Source organism: Hordeum vulgare, chromosome 2H (genome assembly GCF_904849725.1).
Source record: "Hordeum vulgare subsp. vulgare chromosome 2H, MorexV3_pseudomolecules_assembly, whole genome shotgun sequence".
Lineage (NCBI taxonomy): Eukaryota > Viridiplantae > Streptophyta > Magnoliopsida > Poales > Poaceae > Hordeum > Hordeum vulgare.
Genome location: NC_058519.1, coordinates 10,114,176 through 10,139,254, shown reverse-complemented (window position 1 = coordinate 10,139,254; position 25,079 = coordinate 10,114,176). Strand labels below are relative to the sequence as shown.

The 25,079-nt window shown below is 42.4% G+C and overlaps 2 protein-coding genes and 1 pseudogene across 2 annotated transcripts; 1 reads left to right on the top strand and 2 right to left on the bottom strand.

Moving 5' to 3' along the window:
- Window positions 1-13,368: 13,368 nt before the first annotated feature.
- Window positions 13,369-15,703, bottom strand: LOC123424884 (probable poly(ADP-ribose) glycohydrolase 2). Its single transcript, XM_045108574.1, has 3 exons — window positions 15,682-15,703; window positions 13,510-13,945; window positions 13,369-13,402 (listed from the first exon to the last, which is right to left on the bottom strand). Exons 1-3 carry the CDS (start codon window positions 15,701-15,703, stop codon window positions 13,369-13,371), a joined length of 492 nt encoding a protein of 163 aa, XP_044964509.1.
- A 619-nt stretch (window positions 15,704-16,322) lies between these two features.
- Window positions 16,323-18,058, top strand: LOC123424381 (cytochrome P450 99A2-like). Its single transcript, XM_045107983.1, has 2 exons — window positions 16,323-17,250; window positions 17,326-18,058. The coding sequence occupies exons 1-2, from the start codon at window positions 16,360-16,362 to the stop codon at window positions 17,935-17,937; spliced, it is 1,503 nt and encodes a 500-aa protein (XP_044963918.1). The 5' UTR covers window positions 16,323-16,359; the 3' UTR covers window positions 17,938-18,058.
- A 487-nt stretch (window positions 18,059-18,545) lies between these two features.
- Window positions 18,546-22,203, bottom strand: LOC123424382 (annotated as a pseudogene).
- Window positions 22,204-25,079: the final 2,876 nt, after the last annotated feature.

Below are 25,079 nucleotides of genomic sequence, written 5' to 3'. Positions count from 1 at the left end.
CCTGTTGTTTCGTCGTACGACCCACCATGCGCAAGGAACCAATTTCTTGCTCTCAATTCCCACTCATCACGGAGTGGTTCAGGTACGACGCCTTTATCTATCAGATATTGCTCTTTCTTATCCCACTTTGGGATGGCAGTCTCATAGCCCCCTGGCCCCAGCTTGTGGTGATATTTCTTCTTGTCGGCATTTATCTTGTTCTTTTCTGATAATGCATGGGCATCTTCTGACCCCTTGTACTCTTGAAATGCCTTCCAGTGATTCGCCTGCTTGGCTAGATACCCCTCGAATACTGGCACTTTCTGTGTCTTCAGATAGTTTTTCCATAGCTTCTTCTTCCAGCTACGGAACAGTTCGACCATCTTCTTCAGAGTCCACTGCTTGACTTTGGCACTCAGTTTGTCTGCGGCGTCTTCATTCTCACATTCTGGCAGGTTGAAATGTGACATGAGATCATTCCAAAGATTAGCTTTGTACCTTTCAGCGACATAGTCACTATCGGCTGCCCCTTTGCGCTTGTTCCACTCCTGAACGCTGATCGGGACGTGATCCCTAACGAGAACTCTGCATTGCTTCTTGAATGTGTCAGCAGCATTCTTAGGAAGCTTGGGTTCGCCCGTAGGAAATATCACCTCAAATGTGTAATGCGTCCGTGCATCCAACTTTCTAGTCGGGCCTCGTTTCATAGTTTTGCTCGATGTGGAGGCCTAAGAGGGAGAAACATTCGTCAAATGAATGTATATGTATACAATATAGAGCTATCTCCAATATTTTTCACATATTACAAGTGATTGTCGAACTTCATATGTATACCTCGCCGGACTTCTCCTCTTCACTGGCTTCTCCATCAGTGGAGCTATCACCTTCTCCGTCATTGGACCTATCTCCTGCCCCATCGGCTTCATCTTCGTGTCGCTCGACCTCCATTCCAACGTCCTGGTTTAGATATGACGACGGAGATTCAGCTGGTTCAATGTCGGGGCCGTCTTTGATTATATCTTCGAGAAGTTCTTCCTCTTCGAGGTTCCTGATATGTGGATCCATAGTTCTGCAAAAAACGGATTCTCTTAACCTTTGTACCAAAAAAGAATTATTCTATCAGGAACTCCGTTCCAAAACAACTTAAGTCTCGGGTAGTGGCTCCACCCGGGACTCCTAGATTTCTGCATAGTATTTAAAGTAGGAGTACTTTTCCAATTTGAGCATTCAATAAGCAAAACCAAATCGTAAAATAAAGTAGTATTCAAATTAGCATGCATTCAATTATAAGCTAATACATCATCACTTTTGTCCGTACATCGTCGAATATTATCACTAATACTCCTCGAATACTATCATACATATAGCATCACTAATACATCTAGAACCGTAGCGCCCGACGGGTATCGGCGCGGGCGATGGACACCCAAAGAGAAGGAACTATCACATGATCATAGCTCCAGTGAGATCCCCGAAGAACCTGCCAGGTATGCTCGAACCTGCCCTCCAACGCAACCATGTAGCGACGGACATGCTCATCCTCCTCGCTGACACGGTGACGTACCACCTCCGCGGTGTCCGGAAGCCTCGGCAGCCTCACTGGCCCACGCGACCGCCACCAAACAAGGATCGGGTCAACGACGGGCTGGCTCCTCACCAACCTACGCCCCCCGGAAGGTAGCACCTCCCAATACCAGCCGGGCGGAGCCCAGTCCCGGACAGGGCCCCTCTGATCAAGCAGATGTCCTCCGCCGAGTCGACGACGAGGATGCGGGATAGACATCGTAAAATGAACTAAAAAAATAAACTAGTTCTATTAATTTTCTTGCTAAAAATAAACTATTAACACTTAAGCATATACAATAGCAAAATTAAACTATTAACACTTATTTTCATTTTTCTTCTCCTCCTCTTCTTTTCTTCTCTTCTCCTCCTCTTCTTTTCTTCTTTTCTTATACACTATACACTATATACACTATAGCAAAATTCCTCCTCTCCTTATACACTATACACTATATACACTATACACTTAAGCATATACACTATACAATATACACTTTTTCTTCTTTTCTTCTCCTCCTCTTCTTATTTTCATTTTTCCTAATCTTATTTCCTTATTTTTGTTCATATTTCTTCTTCTTGTAACCCTAACCTAATTCTAAATATTACTAACCCTAATAATCTAGCACAAACCTAATAACAATAGGAATTAAATGACAAAAAAAAAATCTTTTTCTTTTTCTTTTTTTCTTCTCCTTTTTCTTCTTTTCTTCTCCTTTTTCTTCCTTTCTTCTCCTTTTTCTTCTTCTCTTCTCCTTTTTCTTCTTTTCTTCTATACTGGCCGGAGTGTTGGGGAGGAGGGGGCGGGGGCTTACCGGCCGGAGGTGTCGACGGCGCGCGGCGAGGAGGACGGCGCGGAGGACGGCGCAACGGCTAGGAGGACGGCGTGACGGCGAGGAGGACGGCGCAACGGCTAGGAGGACGGCGTGACGGCGAGGAGGACGGCGCAACGGCTAGGAGGACGGCGCGACGGCGAGGAGGGCGGCGAGGAGGACGGCGCGACGGCGAGGAGGACGGCAGGCTACGGCGAGCAGGACGGCGGGCAGCCTGACGGCGTCGGTTAGTTCGTCGCTGTGCCGCGCCGGGCAGGAGAACGAGAGGAAGAAGAAGAGAAATGGACGAATTGGGTTGGAAATTTTCGAAGTCCCGCTTATATAGGTGGATCTATAGTCCCGGTGCGTGGCTCGAGCCGGGACTAAAGACCCCCTTTAGTCCCGGGTGGAGCCACGACCCGGGACAAAAGGCCTCTTTTCGGGCAGACCAAGAGGCGGGAAGCAGGGGGTCTTTAGTCCCGGTGCGTGGCTCCAGCCGGGACTAGAGGGTGTCTGTAGTCCCGGGGCGTGGCTCCACCCGGGACTAAAGCCCCCTCCTCGGCTGCGCGATAAGTTTAGTGCCACCTCGTCCAGCGAGGGGGACTAACACTTGTTTATAAGCCACGTCGCAGCTTATCCATCGAGCTCCTCTCTAAAGCAGGCTTAGGGGTCTAAACTTATTGAAAATTGAAACTATATTCGAAATTGTGGATAAAATTCAATCTGAATTCAAAGTGAATTCAGGTTGAATTTTGTCCATGATTTCTCATATAGTTTCAATTTTTTTCTATTTTCAAAATTAATTATTTTGACTATCCAAACTATTAACTTATTTTGTTATTTTCAATTAAAAACTATGTTTATTAAAAATTCTTTTTGCATATTTGAGAATTTGACAAAACTATTATAATGAAAAGTGTTTGATATTGATAAATAATTCAAAACTATTTTCTATTTTCATAATTAATAATTTTGACTATCCAAACTATTATCTATTTTGTTATTCTCAATTAAAAACAATGTTTATTGACAAAACTATGATAATGAAAAGTGTTTAAAATTGACTAAATAATGCAAAACTATTTTCTATTTTCATAATTAATAATTTTTACTATCCAAACTATTATCTATTTTGTTATTTTCAATTAAAAACTATGTTTATTAAAAATTCTTTTTGCATATTTGAGAATTTGACAAAACTATGATAATGAAAAGTGTTTCAAACTGAATAAATAATGCAAAACTATTTTCTATTTTCATAATTAATAATTTTGACTATCCAAACTATTATCTATTTTGTTATTTTCAATTAAAAACTATGTTTATTAAAAATTCTTTTTGCATATTTGAGAATTTGACAAAACTATGATAATGAAAAGTGAATTCAAATTGAATAAATAATGCAAAACTATTTTCTATTTTCATAATTAATAATTTTGACTATCCAAACTATTATCTATTTTGTTATTTTCAATAAAAACTATGTTTATTAAAAATTCTTTTTGCATATTTAAGTATTTGACAAAACTATGATAATGAAAAGTGCTTCAAATTGAATAAATAATGCAAAACTATTTTCTATTTTCATAATTTATAATTTTGACTATCCAAACTATTATCTATTTTGTTATTTTCAATAAAAAGTATGTTTATTAAAAATTCTTTTTGCATATTTGAGAATTTGACAAAACTATGATAATGAAAAGTGTTTCAAATTGAATAAATAATGCAAAAATATTTTTTATTTTCATAATTAATAATTTTGACTATCCAAACTATTATCTCTCGAAGTAGAAGGGTTTCGGACGAGAACTCATCTCTTACAAAGAGATTTCATTTTTCTGAACTTATTTGAACTCCATACTTTTTGTGTGTTCAAAATGCACAATGCAAAGGCACATCTCAAAATTTCAACAATTTCTGACTTCATTTGGTATATTTCGTGCATTTACTTTTTTTTGAGTTAGTTGACCCTGAAATTGAAAAGCACTACAAATGAACTCTGAAAATGTTGAAAGTTGGCATGATATCATCATTTCACCCACATAGCATGTGTTAAAAAGTTGAGAGGGCTACGACAAAAACTGGATGCAGTTCGTGTACAAAACTGACAATCTCTCTCCAAGTAGCAGGGTTTCGAACGAGAACTCATCTCTTACAAAGGAATTTCATTTTTTTTGAACTTATTTGAACTCCATACTTTTTGGGTGTTCAAAATGCACCATTCAAAGGCACATCACAAAATTTTAACAATTTTTGACTTCATTTGGTATATTTCGTGCATTTACTTATTCTTTTTGAGCTAGTTGACCCTGAAATTGAAAAGCACTACAAATGAACTCTGAAAATGTTGAAAGTTGGCATGCTATAATCATTTCACCCACATAGTATGTGTTAAAAAGTTGAGAGGGCTACGACAAAAACTGGATGCAGTTCGTGTACAAAACTGACAATCTCTCTCGAAGTAGCAGGGTTTCAAACGAGAACTCATCTCTTACAAAGGGATTTCATTTTTTTGAACTTATTTGAACTCCATACTTTTTGTGTGTTCAAAATGCACCATTCAAAGGCACATCACAAAATTTCAACAATTTCTGACTTCATTTGGTATATTTCGTGCATTTACTTATTTTTTTGAGCTAGTTGACCCTGAAATTGAAAAGCACTACAAATGAACTCTGAAAATGTTGAAAGTTGGCATGCTATCATCATTTCACCCACATAGTATGTGTTAAAAAGTTGAGAGGGCTAGGACAAAAACTGGATGCAGTTCGTGTACAAAACGGACAATCTCTCTCGAAGTAGCAGGGTTTCGAACGAGAACTCATCTCTTACAAAGGGATTTCATTTTTTTGAACTTATTTGAACTCCATACTTTTTGTGTGTTCAAAATGCACCATTCAAAGGCACATCACAAAATTTCATCAATTTCTGACTTCATTTGGTATATTTCGTGCATTTACTTATTTTTTTTTGAGCTAGTTGACCCTGAAATTGAAAAGCACTACAAATGAACTCTGAAAATGTTGAAAGTTGGCATGCTATCATCATTTCACCCACATAGCATGTGTTCAAAAGTTGAGAGGGCTGCGACAAAAACTGGATGCAGTTCGTGTACAAAACTGACAATCTCTCTCGAAGTAGCAGGGTTTCGAACGAGAACTCATCTCTTACAAAGGGATTTCATTTTTTTGAACTTATTTGAACTCCATACTTTTTGTGTGTTCAAAATGCACCATTTAAAGGCACATCACAAAATGGACAATATCTCTCGAAGTAGAAGCGACCCCCACAATAAGAGACGACATTCTTCTTCTCTCATATATGGTGGACACTAGCTCACCTGATTTTTCAACCGTCGATGATGGTCGCTACTCCTACTTCCCCTAGTGCATAACCAATATCTAGCACAAGGAGAAGAAGGAGAAGTGACCCCCACAACAAAAGTGGTTCCGCGGCACGCCACGTGGTTCCGCTGCACGCCACGTGGGACTAATGGTCTTTCATTTTTAAATGATTGTTTTAATCAAAAACAGATCTGTTACAAAAGGAATTTCATTTTTTGAACTTATTTAAACTGAAGACTTTTTGTATATATATGTGGTCCAAATACATGATACCATAAAGTTAGAAAGGGCTAAACCATTCAAAAGTAGCAAATGAAGTTAGAAAGGGCTAAACCATTCAAATTTGGAAACTATAATGGCACAAACAGAAACTAGACATATATAAATTGGTCCAAGAAGTGCATGATACTAGTCCAAACAGTACATAATAATAGCTACCATTGATATATATACAAGTGTTCGACGTTCAGAACACTACTCGTCTGAATCATCTAAATCAGAATGTCCACGTTCCTCGAGGTGACGCTGGCCATAGTTGACGACTCGAATCTTGCGGTACAACTCGTATGAAACGTATGCATCTTTTGCTGCATACTCAATGTTGATATCATCAAGTGGGCCCTTCTCCCAAAGTTTGTGCTGATACTTTGGGAAACTGGTCTTCATATCACCATATGACTCGTCGATCAAGGCAACTGCCATATGAGCCATCGAAGTCATGTCATGTCGAAGCCTGAATATCGTTTGGAGATCAACGAGGCAACCAGCTGGTATCTCAATACCGAAGTTGTGCCTCATCTTCAGCTTGTCGTTCCTTATGTCAACGGAAGCAAAAGTGATGCCGTTGCGAAGGAACTCCATGAGTTCTGGACAATGCTTGTCACTCCTGCAACATAAACAAATTAAAATGGAACAAATGTTACATACTGCTGCAATAAGGAAACATGTTTCACTACAACTAAAGAGAAACTTATCTTTAGGGTTCAAATAGAACATATGCAATGGAACCTAGAGAGATCACTATAGCTATACAATGGAACCTAGAGAGATCACTAGATATATGCAATTTTCATGACTATGACATATCATATTGCTATCCAATGGAACCTAGAGAGATCACTAGATATATTCAATTTTCATAACCTTGGATCAAAGAACACCGCATAAAATTGTATCACTACAACTATGATTTCAATGGAGCATATTGAACCAATCAGATTTTTCAGATTATGGAACACTATTCCAATCAGATTGTGTTCCCTTCAACTAATCAAAATTGTTTCACTACAACTATTTGAAGCGAACCAACTATGATTCCAATGGAACATATTAAACACTAGTTGATTCTAATACGATTTTTCGAATTATGGAACACTATTCCAATCAGATTGTGTTCCCCTTCAACTAATCAAAATTGTTTCACTACAACTATTTGAAGGGAACCAACTATGATTCCAATGGAACATATTAAACACTAGTTGATTCTAATACGATTTTTCAGATTATGGAACACTATTCCAATCAGATTGTGCTCCCCTTCAACTAATCAAAATTGTTTCACTACAACTATTTGGAGGGAACCAACTATGATTCCAATGGAACATATTAAACACTAGTTGATTCTAATACGATTTTTCAGATTATGGAACACTATTCCAATTAGATTGTGCTCCCCTTCAACTAATCAAAATTGTTTCACTACAACTATTTGAAGGGAACCAACTATGATTCCAATGGAACATATTAAACACTAGTTGATTCTAATATGATTTTTCAGATTATGGAACACTATTCCACTTAGATTTTACTCCCCTTCAACTAATCAAAATTGTTTCACTACAACTATTTGAAGGGAACCAACTATGATTGAAACAAATAAACTTACAATGTCATTATCTTGGATCAAAGAAAGCCTCAAAACTTACCTCGCCCATTGGAAGATCAAGACATGGCATGCGAAGCATAGTTGGATGACGGCAACAACGCGTTGATCGGCCGTGTACTCCAGATCAAGCCCGAAGAACTTCTCATGATCCGCCGCGTGGTCAAACCATCGTTCCTTCAACTGTTGAAGAAAAAACGGCACCTCCCTGCTCAGGTTCGTGTACACGACACAGAGCTTGGTCGTGCCATGTGCGAGCACCTCACGAAAGATAGTTGGCATGGTGGAAGAAGAGAAGGGAAGAAGAGAGGAGAAGAACAGAGAGGGCGACACGAGAGAGAAGAAGAACAGAGAAATGGCGAATGTACGCTTCGGTTCGTGCTTTTCATCGCCCGAAACGACGCGGGATGCAAACCATTTGGGCCTTTAATCCCGGGTTGAGCCACCAACCGGGACTAAAGAGGTATACCAAACGGTTGCCACCACTACGGCAGGCCACGTGTTAGGCCTTTAATCCCGGGTTGAGCCACCAACCGGGACTAAAGAGGTATACCAACGGTTGCCACCACTACGGCAGGCCACGTGTTAGTCCTTTAGTCCCGGGTTGAGCCACCAACCGGGACTAAAGGGGGATACGAACGGTTGCCACCACCACTGCCCGCCGCGTAGCCCTTTAGTCCCGGTTTGGGACACGAACCGGGACTAAAGGCTCCTTACGGGCCGGGACTAAAGCCTCGAGGGAGGCATTGAGAATTGGGGCGACGTGGCCGGGCCTTTAGTCCCGGCCCTGAGGCAGGCCGGGACTAAATGGTCCAGGCCAAAGGCCCGTTTTCTACTAGTGTTCCAGATCGGACAATGGCGGTACTACGGTGCCCTTTCTCTCTTGGGAGCATCGTTTGTGGAGCGGCTTTGTCTGGCCCGAAGATTTGGTGGAACTGTCAAGTCATGCCTGGCCGACAGGTGCTACGCCGAGTCATGCCTAGTTGGTAGGTGCTACGCACGACAGTTCTTTCAGAATTTTCGTGTCTAGACGAATGAGCGCAGGGCGGGTGGCGCTGTTTGGCGACGTGCTGGCGTCGATCATCTTGCACGGAGCTTCCGGTGGAGATGTCAAGTCATGCCTGGCCGACAGGTGCTACGTTGTGTCATGCCTAGTCAACAGGTGCTACGCACGACAGATCTTCCAGAATCTTTGCGTCTGGACTGACGAGCCATGATGGCGTCGACGGATGGACGGACTAACAAAGATGATACAGATCTCTCTCCTGAAGATGGGTCAGCATCCTGATGATGATGGCGGCGTCTAAAACGTGTGCATGTGGTGTACGTTTAGGTCTGCTGCACCGCCCGTGAGTTCCGATAAGTTATGTGGATGGATCGATGACGGCACCGAATTTAGATATGGGGAGTGAGAGCCACATTATCGAGTTTTGTAGGTGTGAGTGGTGGCTTCGGATGGTTTGATGTATGTTCTTGTTAGACCTATGTTGAATAATTAATAGAGATGACCGTATGCATCGATTGATGCAGAAGCCGCAGGTTTGAACCTCCTTTTCAAAAAAAAAAGATATGCATGTGCATTAGACTTTTTATTTTTTATTTTTGATGAGACATCCTGATGATAGCTTGCATTGAAAAGAAAAAGTCAATATAGATGTCTCAAGCTACTTTTTGTGATGGAGCATATGTATCCATATGTCACCATCGTACATGCCCTCACGCGCGTCGATCGTGCGATCCAGCTCTAATGGTTACTACTGCATCATGAAGAACAAGTCACACAAACTACTCCCTTGGTTTCATAATATAAAAGCATTTTTTATATTAGTATAGTGTCAAAAACATTTTTATATTATGAGACAGAAGGAGTAACAAATATTAAGATTAGTTCTAACAGTTTTTTCTTTATTTTAATACTTTGTCTTCCGTACTTCTTCGATCTTCACTCGTTGAAGATTCCTTTCTTGTCTACTTATTTGCTTGCATCACGACAGGTTAAAATGATAGGATTCACGGGTCGAACGACAAAATCCGGGGCCATGCACGATACCAAAAATTGTGGCCTATCTCACAAATAAAATAAAATAAGGCCAGTGCTACGTTGGATTAGCGCCTCTAGCTTCGATGTAACAACGTCATGGTAGCAGACCAGCTTCAAGGGCAACGGGGTGCCAGCTCCACTGCAGCACGGCGATGTGCGACCATAGCCCTCCAACGCAGCGTCTACGACATCCGACGAAGATTCAGTGTAGCACCAATGACATCGACGAATCTCCGTTGCAACTTCGGCGATCCCCGCGGTGCTCCACTGCAGCGCCGATGAAGCTTGAACGGTCCACACTACGCTTCATTGAAACTCAGGGAGCTTGGTTGCAAATCCGGCGGCACTTCAATCAACTCCGGTGGTGCTTGGTTGCAGCTCCGACGAGTCCGCTTTGCTTCACCGGCTGCTGCAGCCCGCCGACACCGCCGCGCTTCCCTACAACTCCCATGGCTCTCGCGCTCTTCATTGCGATGCCGGCGAGCCCCTCTCTACTTCACCTGTTGGAGACAGCTCCGCCCGGGCATGACAACAGCTTCCGTCCAGCCTAGCCTACAGTAGCACGAGATGAGCGGCGATAACGATTTGCAGCAACAGTGCAGCGACACTAGGCGATGAAAGTTTGTAGCAGCGGTCCAGCAATGTGCGGTGGTGGCGGCACTCACACCAAGAAATAAGGTCAGTCATGACTCCCTATATTGGTCATTGATTCGTCATTGTTGTTGTTCATTGACTTTTTTTGACCAAATTTACAAGGTCAACAGTTGGCCATCAAGAATGAACAAACTTGACCTTTCTAAAATTTTGATCATAGATCTCTATTGACCAAAATTTTGATTTGATCATTACCCATTTGCGTGAGCCACGTAGAATCTGACGTGGCTGTGCTGACATGGCATGCTAGTGACCAAATGAAATCATCATAAATTTCATAGCCCAATTCAATAATCTAGTCTACATGGGCCTCCACTAATATTATTTTATTATTAAAAATGTATAAATTGTTTAGGCTGATGCATTATTTTACCAAAAGCATGTATATCTCAGGATAGACCCATTAAAAACAAGTACACAACAATAAAATATATCAAATTAGTTGTATATATTTCATTTCAGTAACACATCACATGAATTACAATACATCATCCATCGACTCCTCTACACATAAAGGTTCAAGGACCAACAAGTGCACAACAAAATAGTTATATAAGTGCAGGTGCACAACAAAAGGGTCTAACAAGTGCATAATCACGCATCAACATAGTTCGACAAAGATTGGATGAGAAGCACAAGTTTTTGTTGATCACACATAACATCAATGATAAACGAAGCTTATTGTTCCCTCCTCCCGTCTTGTCCTCTACTTTTTTTGGGTGCTTCAGATTGTCCTCGTAATTCAAATAATCAAACATAAGAAAGCATACAACTTCTCTCAATGAAGGTGCTTCTAATCACCATGATGTCAAAAATGCATGCAAAGTGTGCGTGCACCTAGTACAGAATATTGTAATGTAGCATATATATATGTTTGCATTTATTGTACAAGAAAGAAGACATACGGAGATACAATGTGATGGTATAAAATATGCATTAAAGATAACAGGGCATGTCATACATGCTACACCACATTATGTATGCTTACAAACAAGAGGTGAAATTAATGCTAGGTTTAAATTTCAGACCTTTAAATAATTACAGTAAAATTCAGGTTTTGGTGAGAAGAAAGGTGAACCTAAAGGGTTTAGTTCTATTGATAAGATGCATGCCATGTTGCTTCCAGCCCATGGATATGACTGTTTCAGTCATCGAAGAGATTGTTGGGCACATGAAATTGATGGGAAATCTTTGGTCACATGCAAATTAAGCAGCTTCAAGACCAATTTTAAACATGTATGATGGCAGTGAAGTTGCAGCTAGTCTCTTTGCAACCTCATGTAAATTAGTCCGGTAGTATTCAGTTCTGTAATAATTCTGATTTTTCCTGTTGCTGGTTACCAAGTGCCAAGTGAGACACAATGTTCTCCCAACGGATTTTAAATGTACTCATACGGATGATCTTTATTTGCTGAGATATTTCCTCGAACCATCACATGGTATCTATTTAGTACATGGCTTGGTTATTCTTGTATATTTTCTCTAGAATTCTGTGCATGAATGCCTGTGTCGGGGCTGATTTTGTCCATTTAGATTGGTTGTCCAAATGTCTCCTTGATGCTTTTATACATGGGTCATCAAATTTCTTAAGCTGGTTCTCAAATTTCTTAGGCCGGTGCTTAGCGAAAGTGTGCACAGAAAGAATTACTGAACCATTTCCTTATAGTTACCAAAAATGACTTGTACATAATGATTAGTACACTACTGGAGCATGATTATTAATATACTGTATAAATAGAAAAAATACCTACAATATAATAATGCAGTCTTATCCTATAAAGAAGTCAGGAACACCTCGGGGAATCATTTTTAATATAGCTAGCAAAAATACCTATAATATAGGAATGTAGTCTGATCATATGAAAAAGGCAGGAACGACTCATTATTTGTTGCCGTAAAATAACAAATCGTCTTTCGTTTCATAGTGTGATTTTAGCATGACATACCTAACCAGTCGAGCAGCTGGTTGCTGATGCCCTTTGTGCCTCTTTGACTGAAGAAGAAGCATCATTGGACGTGAAATTCCCCATTGTCTGCACCAAATTCTGTGATGCATACATGTTAGGATGTCATGTCAGCAGCAACCGAGCGAACATCACCAAGCAAAAAAAATCAAACAGTTACAGTGTACAGTCGGCTACTAACAGCAGGAGCAGCACGGGCCGGCCACGAGCGGGAGCAGCAGCAGCATGTTGGGTCTCATATTGGTATCAAGCAGTTGCAGTATACATTCTAACACGGCATGTGTTGGTATGAATATTAAATAGTAATATCGTGATCGCTAGAGGTAAGTTGTTGTGTTGTTGTGAATCTTATATATAGAACGCAAATTATTGTCTTTTTTCATTCCTTCCCCTATGCGTGTAGCTCTACCATGGGTTTTATTATGGCTGCTAAACAATCATACAACTACAGCAGGAAGATGATGTGTCCTTTTCCTTCGTTCGCTTGCCTCTTGCCTTCATGGCAAATATTTGTGAACCGAGGGAGTACTACAAATCTTATTTGCATATCGTTATTTTCGTTAAAGATGATGGTTTTGAAATACCCTAACCACAAAATGTTGTGTCTTTCATCAATTTACTCCCTTCAAATAGCAGCTCACCGAGAAGTACTAGTTGAGTTTGGTATAGCCCTTTTCAGGATCCCTAGAAAGGCCAGAATTATTGCTAGTTACCCCACTCTATCTTTTGGCTGAACGGGATGCCAACTAAGCAGCACGTGTAATCAACCAAATGCCTATCTGCTATAGCACTCATGATATAAATTGTACCGGTTATAAAGCTATATGTCGTAGATGCCGAGAGCACCTACGCAGATGATAAATAGAGGTATGAATCTTGGGCCACTCGTAGTTGTCATCCTATGTTGAAATGCAATCATTCAAACTAATATGAAAATATCTTATTTGCATATTGTTGATTTTGCACAAGAAATGGCTTTAGTTGGTGGTTACAAGTTTAGCTTTGATTTAACCAACACAAGTGAACCCAACTAACTTGCGCACTATATAATTTCACAGGAGCCCTGCAGAAGGTCTAAAATGGAGGCAATCACCCTCTCGAAATAGTGAGCAATGCACCTCACTTTGTGCTACTGGCTCTGCCTCACATTGTTAGTGAGTGCCCTGCAAGAACATAGAAGCATAGGAGATCAAGTAAGAACAACTAGTCAATTTGACACTACAAGGTATAATTAAACCCTAGGATATCCAAATGAGCCAAGGGGGCATACGAGAACAAGGCATCAAAATTGATGGCCGGGAGTCGGACCTCGCCGCGGCCGGCGGTGGGGAACAGGTAGAAGAGCGCGCAGGCGAGCTCCTGGCCGGGGAGCACGAAGCCCGCGTCCTGAGGCCCCAGGAGGCAGAGCACGGTCGCGGCCCGGGCGGCGGCGTAGTGGTCCTCAAGCAGCGCGGGGAGGCGGAGGAGGACGCGCATGAGGCGGGGGAGCACGTCGGAGAACCAGTCCCACGCATGGGCCCGCGAGAGGAGGTCGTCGAAGAAGAGCGCGTAGCCCTCGGCGGCGCGTGCAGGGAGGGCCCGAAGGAGGGTGCGGGGAGGGCGGGAGCCACAGCGGATGCGGGGAGGGGATGGGGAGGGAAGTGGCGGCAGCGATCTGCAAGGCAGCAGATGCGGGGAGGGATGGGGAGGGAAGTGGCGGCGGCGATCTGCAAGGCAGCAAGGGGAGGAGGCGACGAGTGGCTAGGGTTCACGAGGATTGTGGGTCTGCAAGTTTTTTTACTCCTTTTCTTCAGATGAATGAATGGATGGATAGACGTGGGATTGCTAGCAATGGACGGTAGGATTTGTGTCATGTCATCGATCCGTGGCATAAATGGTTCTACTAATCCGAATCCAGCTTATGTAATTGTGTTTTTTTCTTATGTTTCTTATATATTTTTTATCCTCTTATTTCGGGTAAACACTCAACATATTAGCCTCATGTGGTATGTTTAAATGACCCAATAATTATGGACCCATATTGGATTTAGATATTAGTCCGTATAGATATTGGATTTAGGAAATATGGACCCATATTGTTGTCTCTAGTTGTATTTTTTGATTGCCTAGAAAGAGTTATACAATATTTATTATTTCCCTCAAAAGAAAGCTATATTTTTTGGTTGAGTGTTCTGGGTCGAAACACTTTTCATTTAATTATGATAGTATTTGGCATTACTGAAAAATTCACCCATATATTTTTTATTGTCATGTTTAAGTCTTTATTGTCTCAAACACCAAGTTAAGGTACCCTATACCACCTTTCAAAAATATTTATCTAAATAAGGTCTACACATTATGAGATTAGCATGGGCTCATATACTTCATTTTGGTAATTATATTGTATTTTCTAAAATATTTAGGATATTAAAATGAATAATTATAATTTATTGGTATTTATCTAATATAATTTACTTCATCCATATATGTATAAAACAAAATTTTGCTCTCTATACACGACACATAGGCAAAATTGATGAGGTGTCGTCCAGTCTCCTCCACACATATGTTTATGGTATTATATTTGGTCATGGTAGCATTGAAATATGTTCATAAATAGTTTTGCACATCTTAATGATCATTTTGTGCAATAGGATCATGACCTAATGGACCCAAAAGGTCATAATGTTATGGGCTTTGGACCCTCTTAGACATGCCATGACTAATTTCAGAATTTTGGTCATGGATCAATGACCAATTAAACCACCGTCATTATTTTTGGTCATAATTGAGCGTTTTTCTTGTAGTGACTGGTCTACAGTGACGGTGATGATGCTGGTGTGTGGGGTGGAGTGGTGAAGGAAGATGAAAAGAAAGAAAGAATGAGCGGCCCAGCCCATCAGGGGAAAGAGATAAGCAGGAAAAGGAAAGGATAAAGGGGAAGAGAGATAAGCAGCGTGTGGACCCGTCGGACGCATGACGTGCCTTGGAGACGGCTTACAAGGAAAAAGGGGAAGGATAAAGGAAAAAACGTGTTTTCTGCTTTTTTTTATTGGAGTCACGGTTTTGCTTCCGCGAGAGGCATGATTTTGCCTTCGTGAAAGTCACGCCCGTGCCTATCGCAAAGAAAAAACATGATTTTTACGAGAGGCATGGTTTTGCCTTCGTTTTATGTGCCTCTCGGAAAGGAAAGAAAAAAAAAGCTAAAATCGTGTTTTCTGTTTTTTCTATCGCGGGACACACGGTTTTTTTGATTCGGTCTTTTTCATGAAAGAAAAAGTTCGTCAAAACTTTCACCTCATTTCATGAAAATAGAGAAAACGTTTACGTTGCGACAAATGACAAGCATGCAATATACCACTTGTCGCAATCTGAAAAGGCGAGATTAATCTTTAGAAAATGTACTCCTCAATTCATGATTTCGTACTAGACCTATATAAAAAATATGGTCCACCCAAATTACGGGCTCTATGCGGGCCGCACATTTCGCACAACTACAGGCCCATCACTAATTGTTAGGATTCATTGATTACAATATAGACACATACAATTATTTGAACCGAAGACACATGCCCAAGACTACTTGAGCCCATTTATGCCTGCTCTTAACGTGCATGATTGACCCCTGCTATTCTGACATAATCAAACTTGTGGCAGTAATAACATTAGAAAACTAGTCAATTTTTGTTAACTAGTCAATTTTTGTGACTTGTCAATTTTTGCTGACCACATCTGAGTGTCAAAACATGTGGGGCGCACAGTCAAGGCACATGTGACATGTCCACGACAAAGTATGCTTACGTGTATTTATTTCTTCAATTATATATCTAAATTATAGTCAATTTTTGTGACTTGTCCATGAAAAAGACAAGAAAACAGATGGATACATCTACAAGGTGGCCGATTGGTGTACTTAACGGGAGCGCCTGTGGCTGTGAGACATATGACCACACTAATTTATGTATTCAATTGTACAATATTTGACTTATGGAGCTTTGACTGGAAAACTGATGTGCAGGCTGATCTACGAGTTGTGAAATTTTATGCCACACTAAGGATGTGGCGCCTATATATAGAAAAAGTGTTCGTGAGTCTTATCCCACACTAAAAGGCATTTCAATTTGTGCTCCAAGCAAACCTGATGGTGATGGCGACGGAGCCAAGCGCATCCACCCTCGTGTTGCTCCTCACTCTCGCCTCACTCGTCGTCCTTGCGTCCGTACTAAGCCGCAAACGGAAAAACCATAGGCGGCCTCCAGGCCCATGGCGCCTCCCCTTGCTCGGAAGCCTCCACCACGTCCTCACGTCGCAGCCGCATGTCGCCCTCCGGGACCTGGCCAAGAAGCACGGCCCGGTCATGTACCTCCGGTTCGGCCAGATCGACACCGTCGTCATCTCATCGCCGGCGGCGGCGCAGGAGGTGCTCCGGGACAAGGACCTTGCCTTCGCGTCACGGCCCAACATCCTGGTCTCAGAGATCTTCTGCTACGGAGGTCGCGACGTCGTCCTCGCGCCCTACGGCCCCTACTGGCGGACGACGCGCAAGCTCTGCACGATGGAGCTGCTGAGCGAACGGAAGGTGCGGCAGTTCGCGCCCTTCAGAGACAGCCAGACCATGTCCCTCATCGACAACGTCCGCGCCGCCGGTCGGGGCGGCGGGCCGTTTAACCTTGGCAAGCTGCTCATTTCCTGCACCAACACTATCACCGGCAAAGCGACGTTCGGCCAGGTGTGTGACGGCGAGCTGCAGGAGCAGTTTATGACCCTGATCGGCCAGGCGATGAAGAATGCCGGCGGATACACCGTCGGGGACCTGTTCCCATCGCTATGGTTTGTCGACACTCTCACCGGGCTGAGAGGCCGCCTGTGGCGTGCGCACCGGCAGCTGGACGCCATCTTGGACAAGATCATCGCTGATGAGTGCAGCAAGGATGAACAAGGCCAACACCTTCTTGGAGTTCTGCTTAGGATCAGGGATGAGCGGAACGTTGAATTCCCCATCGACACGACAGACATCAAAGCGATCATATTGGTATGGTATAGAAAACATATATAATTTTATTTTCTGCGGGGAACATAATTTTCATTCTTGTTCATGCCCCTTCAGGATATGTTCACGGCAGGGACGGACTCGACGTCGGCAGCGGCCGAATGGGTCATGTCCGAGCTCATGAGGAACCCCAAGGTGATGGCCGAGGCGCAGGCTGAAGTTCGGCGTGCCTTGGACAACAAGAGCCCAATAGACCATGAAAAACATATAGATGGGCTCCGCTACACCAAAATGGTGATCAAGGAGACCATGAGGTTAAACCCTGTGGTGCCGTTGCTTGTCCCTCGTCTCTGTCGGGAAACCTGCGATGTAGGCGGATTTGAGGTCAAGGAGGGCACCAGGGTCTTAGTCAATACGTGGGCGATGGGGAGGAGCTCCGAGTACTGGGAAAACGCAGAGGAGTTCATGCCGGAGAGGTTCGAGGATGGCACAGCCACGTACAAGGCCTCACGGTTCGAGTACTTGCCGTTCAGCGCTGGGAGGAGGAAGTGCCCCGGCGATACCTTTGGGCTGGCCACGCTTCAGCTCATGGTGGCACGACTCCTCTACTACTTTGATTGGAGCCTCCCTGCTGGAACACATGAGCTCGACATGGAAACAAAAGTGGGGGCAAATGCGAGGAGGAAGAACCAACTGCATCTAGTGGTGACCCCGTATAAGGGTGCTTGATAGCAGATAAATACTATTACCTATGTGCTTCTCTTCTTCTTTTCTGTACACAAAAATACATTCACAGTGGAGTTGTATTTGTGAAATTAAGTTAGCGACCTCTCTATGCCAGCACATGGACAAGACGCAACACATTTGTACTAGTAAAACTTCTCATGTACCATGGAAGGTTGTATTTATGTCGGTTTTGTTGAAACTCGTACATGGATCAATCACATCGGAGGATGAAGATACACATAGGTAAAACCACGTATCTTGTGCTTGTGGCAACAGATCGATCTAGTCAGGGCGATGTCCCTGCATGCGTGTTTCTTTACTCATTTCTTTTGGACACTGATCTGCGCCAGTGCACCCGGCTGAACAGCCCAGCGTCGGATCACTTCGCCTGGGCCGTTAGATCGTGCCCTTCCATTGCCCCCTTCCTCGCGCATCCCCCTCGCCCCAAGCAATGCTACACATACATAAGTTTACATAGGTTTTACAAAGAGGTGGATTTTCCGATGTGCCAAGGGCTCATATCGTACTCCAGGTAAGACCACGTATCTTCATCTCCAATCAAAATCCACATCTTCCACTGTAGTACTAACAGGTACAGAAGAGGGTTCTTCCTAAATCACATCCTGAAATATGACCTTTGCGATGTGGCTATCAACTGTTTGAGGTGAGCAATGAGCCGAGTAATAGAAGCTTTTCACCACGTTGAGAAATGTCTCTCTGGTTTCTCTGTTGATTCCCTGGCAACCCTGATGAATACGCCAAGAAAGTTCTTGCATCTCCAAATCCACTTGCCGTTGTAAGTCCTCTGTGTTCTCCATGCTCCCCCCATTCTGCTTTTCCGCATTGAACATATATTGGTTATAGTCTGACAAATCACATACAACTCAAATCGAGGTACATGGATATATGAATGCAATGCATGTACACACGCACCTGAGCAAGACCTATTGTGGCAAGCTTGTGGCAGATGGAAGAGGTGAGCTGCTCGAGCTGTGAATAATCCCAAAGGTTCAGTTTCTTCTCAGCTGCAACGTTCCTTTCCAGAGACGATCTCGATGGTCCAAATGAACAACAGTGTTGTATCTCCATCAATGGATCCATGGCTCTCCTTCGCAGTCCATGCCATGAGCCACTGCTTCCACCGTAGTTCTCAAAGAAAATAGAGGTTCAGCCGTTTTATATCTAGTAAAAGTTCAATATCTCATATCAATAACTATAGTTAAGTGTAGTGGTTTGTTGAAATTTACCGCTTCACGAAGACCGCCGGAAGCATCGTCAAACGAAACAAGGTCGATAATGTCTTCAAGATTCTCTGTTGAATTGCATGGACCCCTACGATGAATTGCACACATGTTTTGCACCGATCATCACTAAACCCAGATTCCAGGGAGGGAGAACTATGAGGCTGCATACATACCCAATGTGTCGGAAGTGAGTTGTAACCTCCTCAGCAAGCACCGCCATGCGAGCCCATGCTAGACGCTCTGCTGCCTGGCCAGGTTCGAAGATATTTGCTGAAGCTAAGAAGTATGCCGTGAGTGCGCTCTTTGGAGTCCCACCATATCTCTGAAGATGGTTCCTGAAATACCACCTGCGCATACTCTCAAGTCTCGAGTAAGAATCTAGTTGCCGATTTTTTAGCTAGTTGATTGCATTTGAGGACACAGAGAGTCGTAGCAAAAATATATGTGACTTACTTTCTGAGGCCATTCCACTCAAGTCGGGAGAGTCTCTGATATTCTCTGAAATCAGCCTTAGCCATTTTAAGGTACAGGTCGTTGCTCACAAGATTCATTCTGAAATATTTAGTGTCAGAAACAAAGGTGTAACAGATATTTGACTACCATAAATTAAATAAGCTGCATTTAGAATGGGTCTAGTGTCACATGTTTGTTGAATACTAGTACATAGGTTGGTTAGTACCTCTAAAGCCCCATTCCTCATTTTGTATATGAGAACTTCCTGAATTTAAACTAATTTCATGGTTATTTTTGTATGCACTCACTTTTGTATCTCACTTTGCTTGATACATGGATCAAGTTTAGGTTTAAAATATTGTGGCGTCTTAAATTATCCCAAAAGATAAATATTTTCCTTTGGTTCCTATAATGGAGAGTTATTCTAATTAACTAAGTATAATTTGGTTATCTAATTTTCTTTACCTGTAGAGGACCTTGGCAATCCAGTCATCGGTGTTGCCACCGTACTGATCCAGATACATCCTTGTTTTAATTCGTGGTAAACTTGCTTTCCACGGGAAGTTCAGTGTGTACCCGACCTGATTTTGCATGAAGAACTGCTCAATACTCTGTTCTCAACCATGGAAACTAACTAGTAGCCGGGTTGGCACATACCTCGCCAGGCAAGTCCTTGGTGATGATCCACTTGTCGTACAGATTGTTGGAGGCTTGTCTCTCTTGGAGGAATGCACGACAATAGGGCCCAGCCCTTGCTAGGACGTCATCGTCACCAGGGAACATGAACTGAGATGCACGGTAAGTGTTGTGCATTGGGGTAACAGAAGCGTGGTTGGTCTCCATGGGGAAGCAGACGAACCTACCATCCTTCTCAAACTGCTTAAACACAGCTGCATTGTGGACGCGCATTAGTAAAACTCGATCCAGCATGCATGCCAACGCGCTTCTCAAACTTTGAATCTAGCTTATATCTGACTAAATCTGACTAAAAATATTAGTTACATGGATTGACGTCGTAGCCATGCTGACGGAGGAGACGGAAACCCATGGCCGTGTCATCAATATCCGCGATTGGGCAGTGCACGTTATGAGCCAATCCCTTCTGAGTCCACCGCCTGTTCAAAGTGAAGATATACCCCTGGTCTCAAACTAGTACTCTATCACATTTAAAGGAAAACACAACTCTAGTAGCATTCCATTTTAAAAACACAATTAATATTTAGATACTACCTCTGTACCAAAATATAAGACAATTTTTTCTGTTCAAATTTGGTACTGAAGGGAGTATATTATGACGTAATATATTTCCAATTAGATGGAGGTTGCGTATGTTACCTGTAAATAAACTCTAAGAACCGATCAATTTCACTTGTAAAGTGCCTTGATATCCCGAGATGCATCAGCCGATCCACCACCCATACTTGCTCAAAAGTATCCATAGAGTGGCTACATGGCACTAGTGAAAAAGAAAGGGAATTTATATGAATTGCAATGTTAGTATTGACCAATGCTGTCTTGGTAAAATTCTTTTTGCTATTGACCAGTTGAGGAGACTACATGGCACCAGTCACCTAAGTTTGCATTCGATCATGTTAGTTCTTAGTTGTACAAGAAGTAATAGTAGTGATTTTAATTACCTCCTCCATCGAACTTTTTGATGAGCCTATCCAGGAATGCTTGGCATTCTTTGTCGCCAGTGCGACTGAGGGCAGCAGCTGTGGCAGCAGGCGAGGAATGGAAGGACCCATCGGTACACCGCAATCTGAGTAGCTTTTCCCAGTCCAATGGTAAGTCTACCATTCAGTCAAGGCTGAAGATTAGGGTCCTTGGTATGGCGTGCAGCACATTCAGAGGTATCCTAAAATTTCAGAGTAAGATTAATTACAGCTTAATTAATTATACATAGCCTATTCAACTCAATTTATATAACAATGTTTATCACACGCATGTAGCTAGGTATGCATACTTAGAGAGCTTCAGATTCCTCTTGGCATATATCTCTTCCAAAACAGGGTGATCATAAGGGATGTCCAAGTCCAGGTCCTTGGCTTTCTCTAGGAGTGCTGAGAAGTTAATCTACAAGCCGCATGGCATCCAGTCCTGTTCCTCTTCTAGTAATCTGCTCATATTTTATTTGCTAAATAACACACCTGCAACAGAAAAGGTCCACTATATATTAGATACTTGATCCTTCCATGGAAATAAACACGGGTGATCGTTGACATAAAAAACAAAGAATAATCCATCCATTAATCTTTTTACCCCTGTCACACAAGTTGTCGATATCGATGTTCCAAGATATCAGCGCTACCACACATGCCAGGGTGCTGATCATCCGATCTTGGACCATGAAGAAATCAGGATCACCCCACGAACCATCTGGTAATTGATTTTGAACAATCCAGTCGATGCACGAGGTGAATTGCGGTCCATCACCTCCGTCAAGGTTCTTGACAAGGGCGACCAACGCTGTGTCGTAGGCTGAAACACTCATTGACGTCTCATCATCACCCAATGACGCCAGAGTCGTTCTTATGGCATCGATCATCTGTCGCATCTCGCTCGGTTCATCCTTTAGGAACATAGATATTTGCTTTTGATCAGGGTTTCATATACTAGTATATGTTTGTCAGCTTGTTCGCGCATGCAGTATGCAACTATTCTGCTCGAAATGAGTTAATACATATGTATATATACTCACCGTGCGTCGTATGTACTCATCAACTTTCCGTTCACCCGCTTCTACATCCGGATATGGTGGGGATTTGCTAGATAGCACGACCCCTAAATATCATACATGAAAAATGGAAAATAACAAAGTCATATGAAGTTAATACCTATTTAAAATTAATAACTCAAGCACATTATCAGTATCGGTTGCAGTCTGAAATTTTCTATGGCCAGCCTAAAGGTCTAGATAAACATCACTGCATACCTTACGTGGGCAGTAGACAATATCCATAGTAGGAATTCTACTTATCTTAGGATGTAATAGAAGTTTTCAACAAAACAATTTTCGATGTGAACTTGAGCATGCTCAAGTTCTTTCTCAACCATGCATGGATTCAGGTCAGAAGATTGATAGAACATGATTACCACATCGTGGATGCTGAGAGTGCAGGTGCAGGGAAAGCCGAGTGTGGTGCACCTATCCACCTTGTTTTTCAACTCGGCGAGGAAATCAGTAGAGCGGCCATGGTCCGCCAGACCATAGACGATAATCAACTCCCAACTGAGGTGAACTCGTCGGTCAGTGACGGACATGCTCACGAAGAATTCCCCCTGGTCCATATCCTCAACCGAGAAAGCATTCTCCCTGACTCCGAGCAGGATGCCCCCAGAGTGGCCCGTAGCAGGCAACTACTGCCAGGCAAACTGGTGATGGGAAAGCCTCTGGAGCTCATGCATGCTAAAATCCTGGCGAATCGTCTCCTGTAGTCTCACAATGTCAATCTCTTCCTGTCACAAATACTCGATCAGCTGCCGTCGCCAGCCAGTGAGACCGAAGCCCCTGATGTTCCAACATAGGAGCTTCATTTAATAACCTGAGAGGAGTTCCTAGGCCCTGCAAGCGGGGCCGAGCTAGCCCGCTCGTCAAACGCGGGACGGGGGAGAACCTTAGACGGCCGGCCATGTCGCCCCCACGCAGAGGGGGCAGCGGTGGCCCCTGGCCCGAGGGAGGCGGACCCACGCACCTCCAGACGGTGTTCAGTGGGATTGAGACGTGTGGGGGGACGTCCGCATAGCACCCTCACCGAGGAGGGAACTGACAGGGAAGTCCCAGCCACATTCGCCATCAAGGGAGCTGCACCACCCGTGGTCTCTCTATGAACAGGGTCAGTGGGCTCAGGTTAGCTAAGATCACCACGTGCAGCACAGGCACGGGCTTCCGCCAGCGCCCCCTCATGCTTCTCCTTGGCGCAAAGATCAGAAATCTGCTCCAGGATGGGCATATAAAAGGAGTAGATATGGGAGGAGGTGTCATCTGGGCTTTCTAGGAGAACATCCCTATCCCAGAGGAAAGGTTTAGGGCGCATTGCATTTACTTTCGCCATGTGAGAGTAACAGATTGACCATTTGTGTAATTTTTGGAATTTCATGTACTTTTTTCAAATCCACGTACTTTCTTCAAAGTCGCGTACTATTTTCAAATATGAGACTTCTTAAAAATTCACGTACTTTTTGAAATCCATATACTGTTTTAAAGATTGATTAATATTTTTCAAATTTGTGTATTCTTTAAGTTCGTGTATTTTCACATCAGTGTATTTTTTCAAATCCATGAAACTGTTCGAATTTCATGTAGTTTTCCAAGTTTGCGTATTATTTTTGAACTTCATGAACTTTTACAAATAAAGTATGTCAATACTAAATAATACATGAATTTGCATAAACTACACAAACATGGAAAACATACGCGGCTTTAAAAATGTACGTGATTTTAAGAGTTCACGGGTTTGAAAAAAGTACATGAATTAGATAAAATTATGGAAAGTAATAAAATGGTAAAAATTTGGAGAAGTACACGAATTTGAAGGAAAATATGTGAACATGGAAAATGTAAGAGGATTTGAAAAATTAAATCACAAATTCCAAACATGTTCATGGATTTGAAATAGTTGTGATAATTTGGGTCAGCACTGTCAAAACTGGGGAGTCAACCTAATACCTGTCAAAACCAAATCCAGGGATGAACCTTGTCTGGTCTCAATAGTTGAGGGTGTAAGTTATCTGGTTTTGGAGTTGAGGGACCAAATCTTGACTCCCAAAAAATTCATCGACGATAGGTATACTTTTCTCTTCAGTTTTCAAAGAAACAGGCTAAAAAAAGTTTTCTCTGAGTATTGTACTCACTCTATATACTATCTACGCTAAAATGTTTATTCATTAGACATGTCTTGTAATCTTCTATGTCTTTTCCCATGTTGACAACACGGTTGTGGCCATATTTGCCTTGTCACAACTATATGGCATTTCAGACTATCTCGTGTTAGCATTCACAAAATAAAAACTCCAAGCTACAATAATCTATACTTATACTAATTAGGCACTCTCAAGAAATTACCACGTTAATTAGAATTTATGAGCCATTTATTTTAGTGGGACCAAATTATTACAGTGGAGATTAACCCAACTATTCTAATTAGTTTTTCTTAATTCGACCTATTTTTTTTCTAACAGAAATCCAAAGGAGCAACGTCAATCACAATCTACTTCTCTCCCCGTGAGAAAAAAAACAATCTAAGCGTATTCTTTTCTTATAGAAAACCAAAGGAACTACCCTAAAAAAAACCAAAGGAACTACGTCAATCTCAATCTCCTTCTTTCCCCGTTAGAAAAAAACAACAACAATCTGAAGGAAATCTTGCGGCATGAAATCTCTACTATCACCCCTCCCCTCGAGATCTAGATCATGATGAGGTTCTCCTTTGTTTTCAGTTCTCTGCA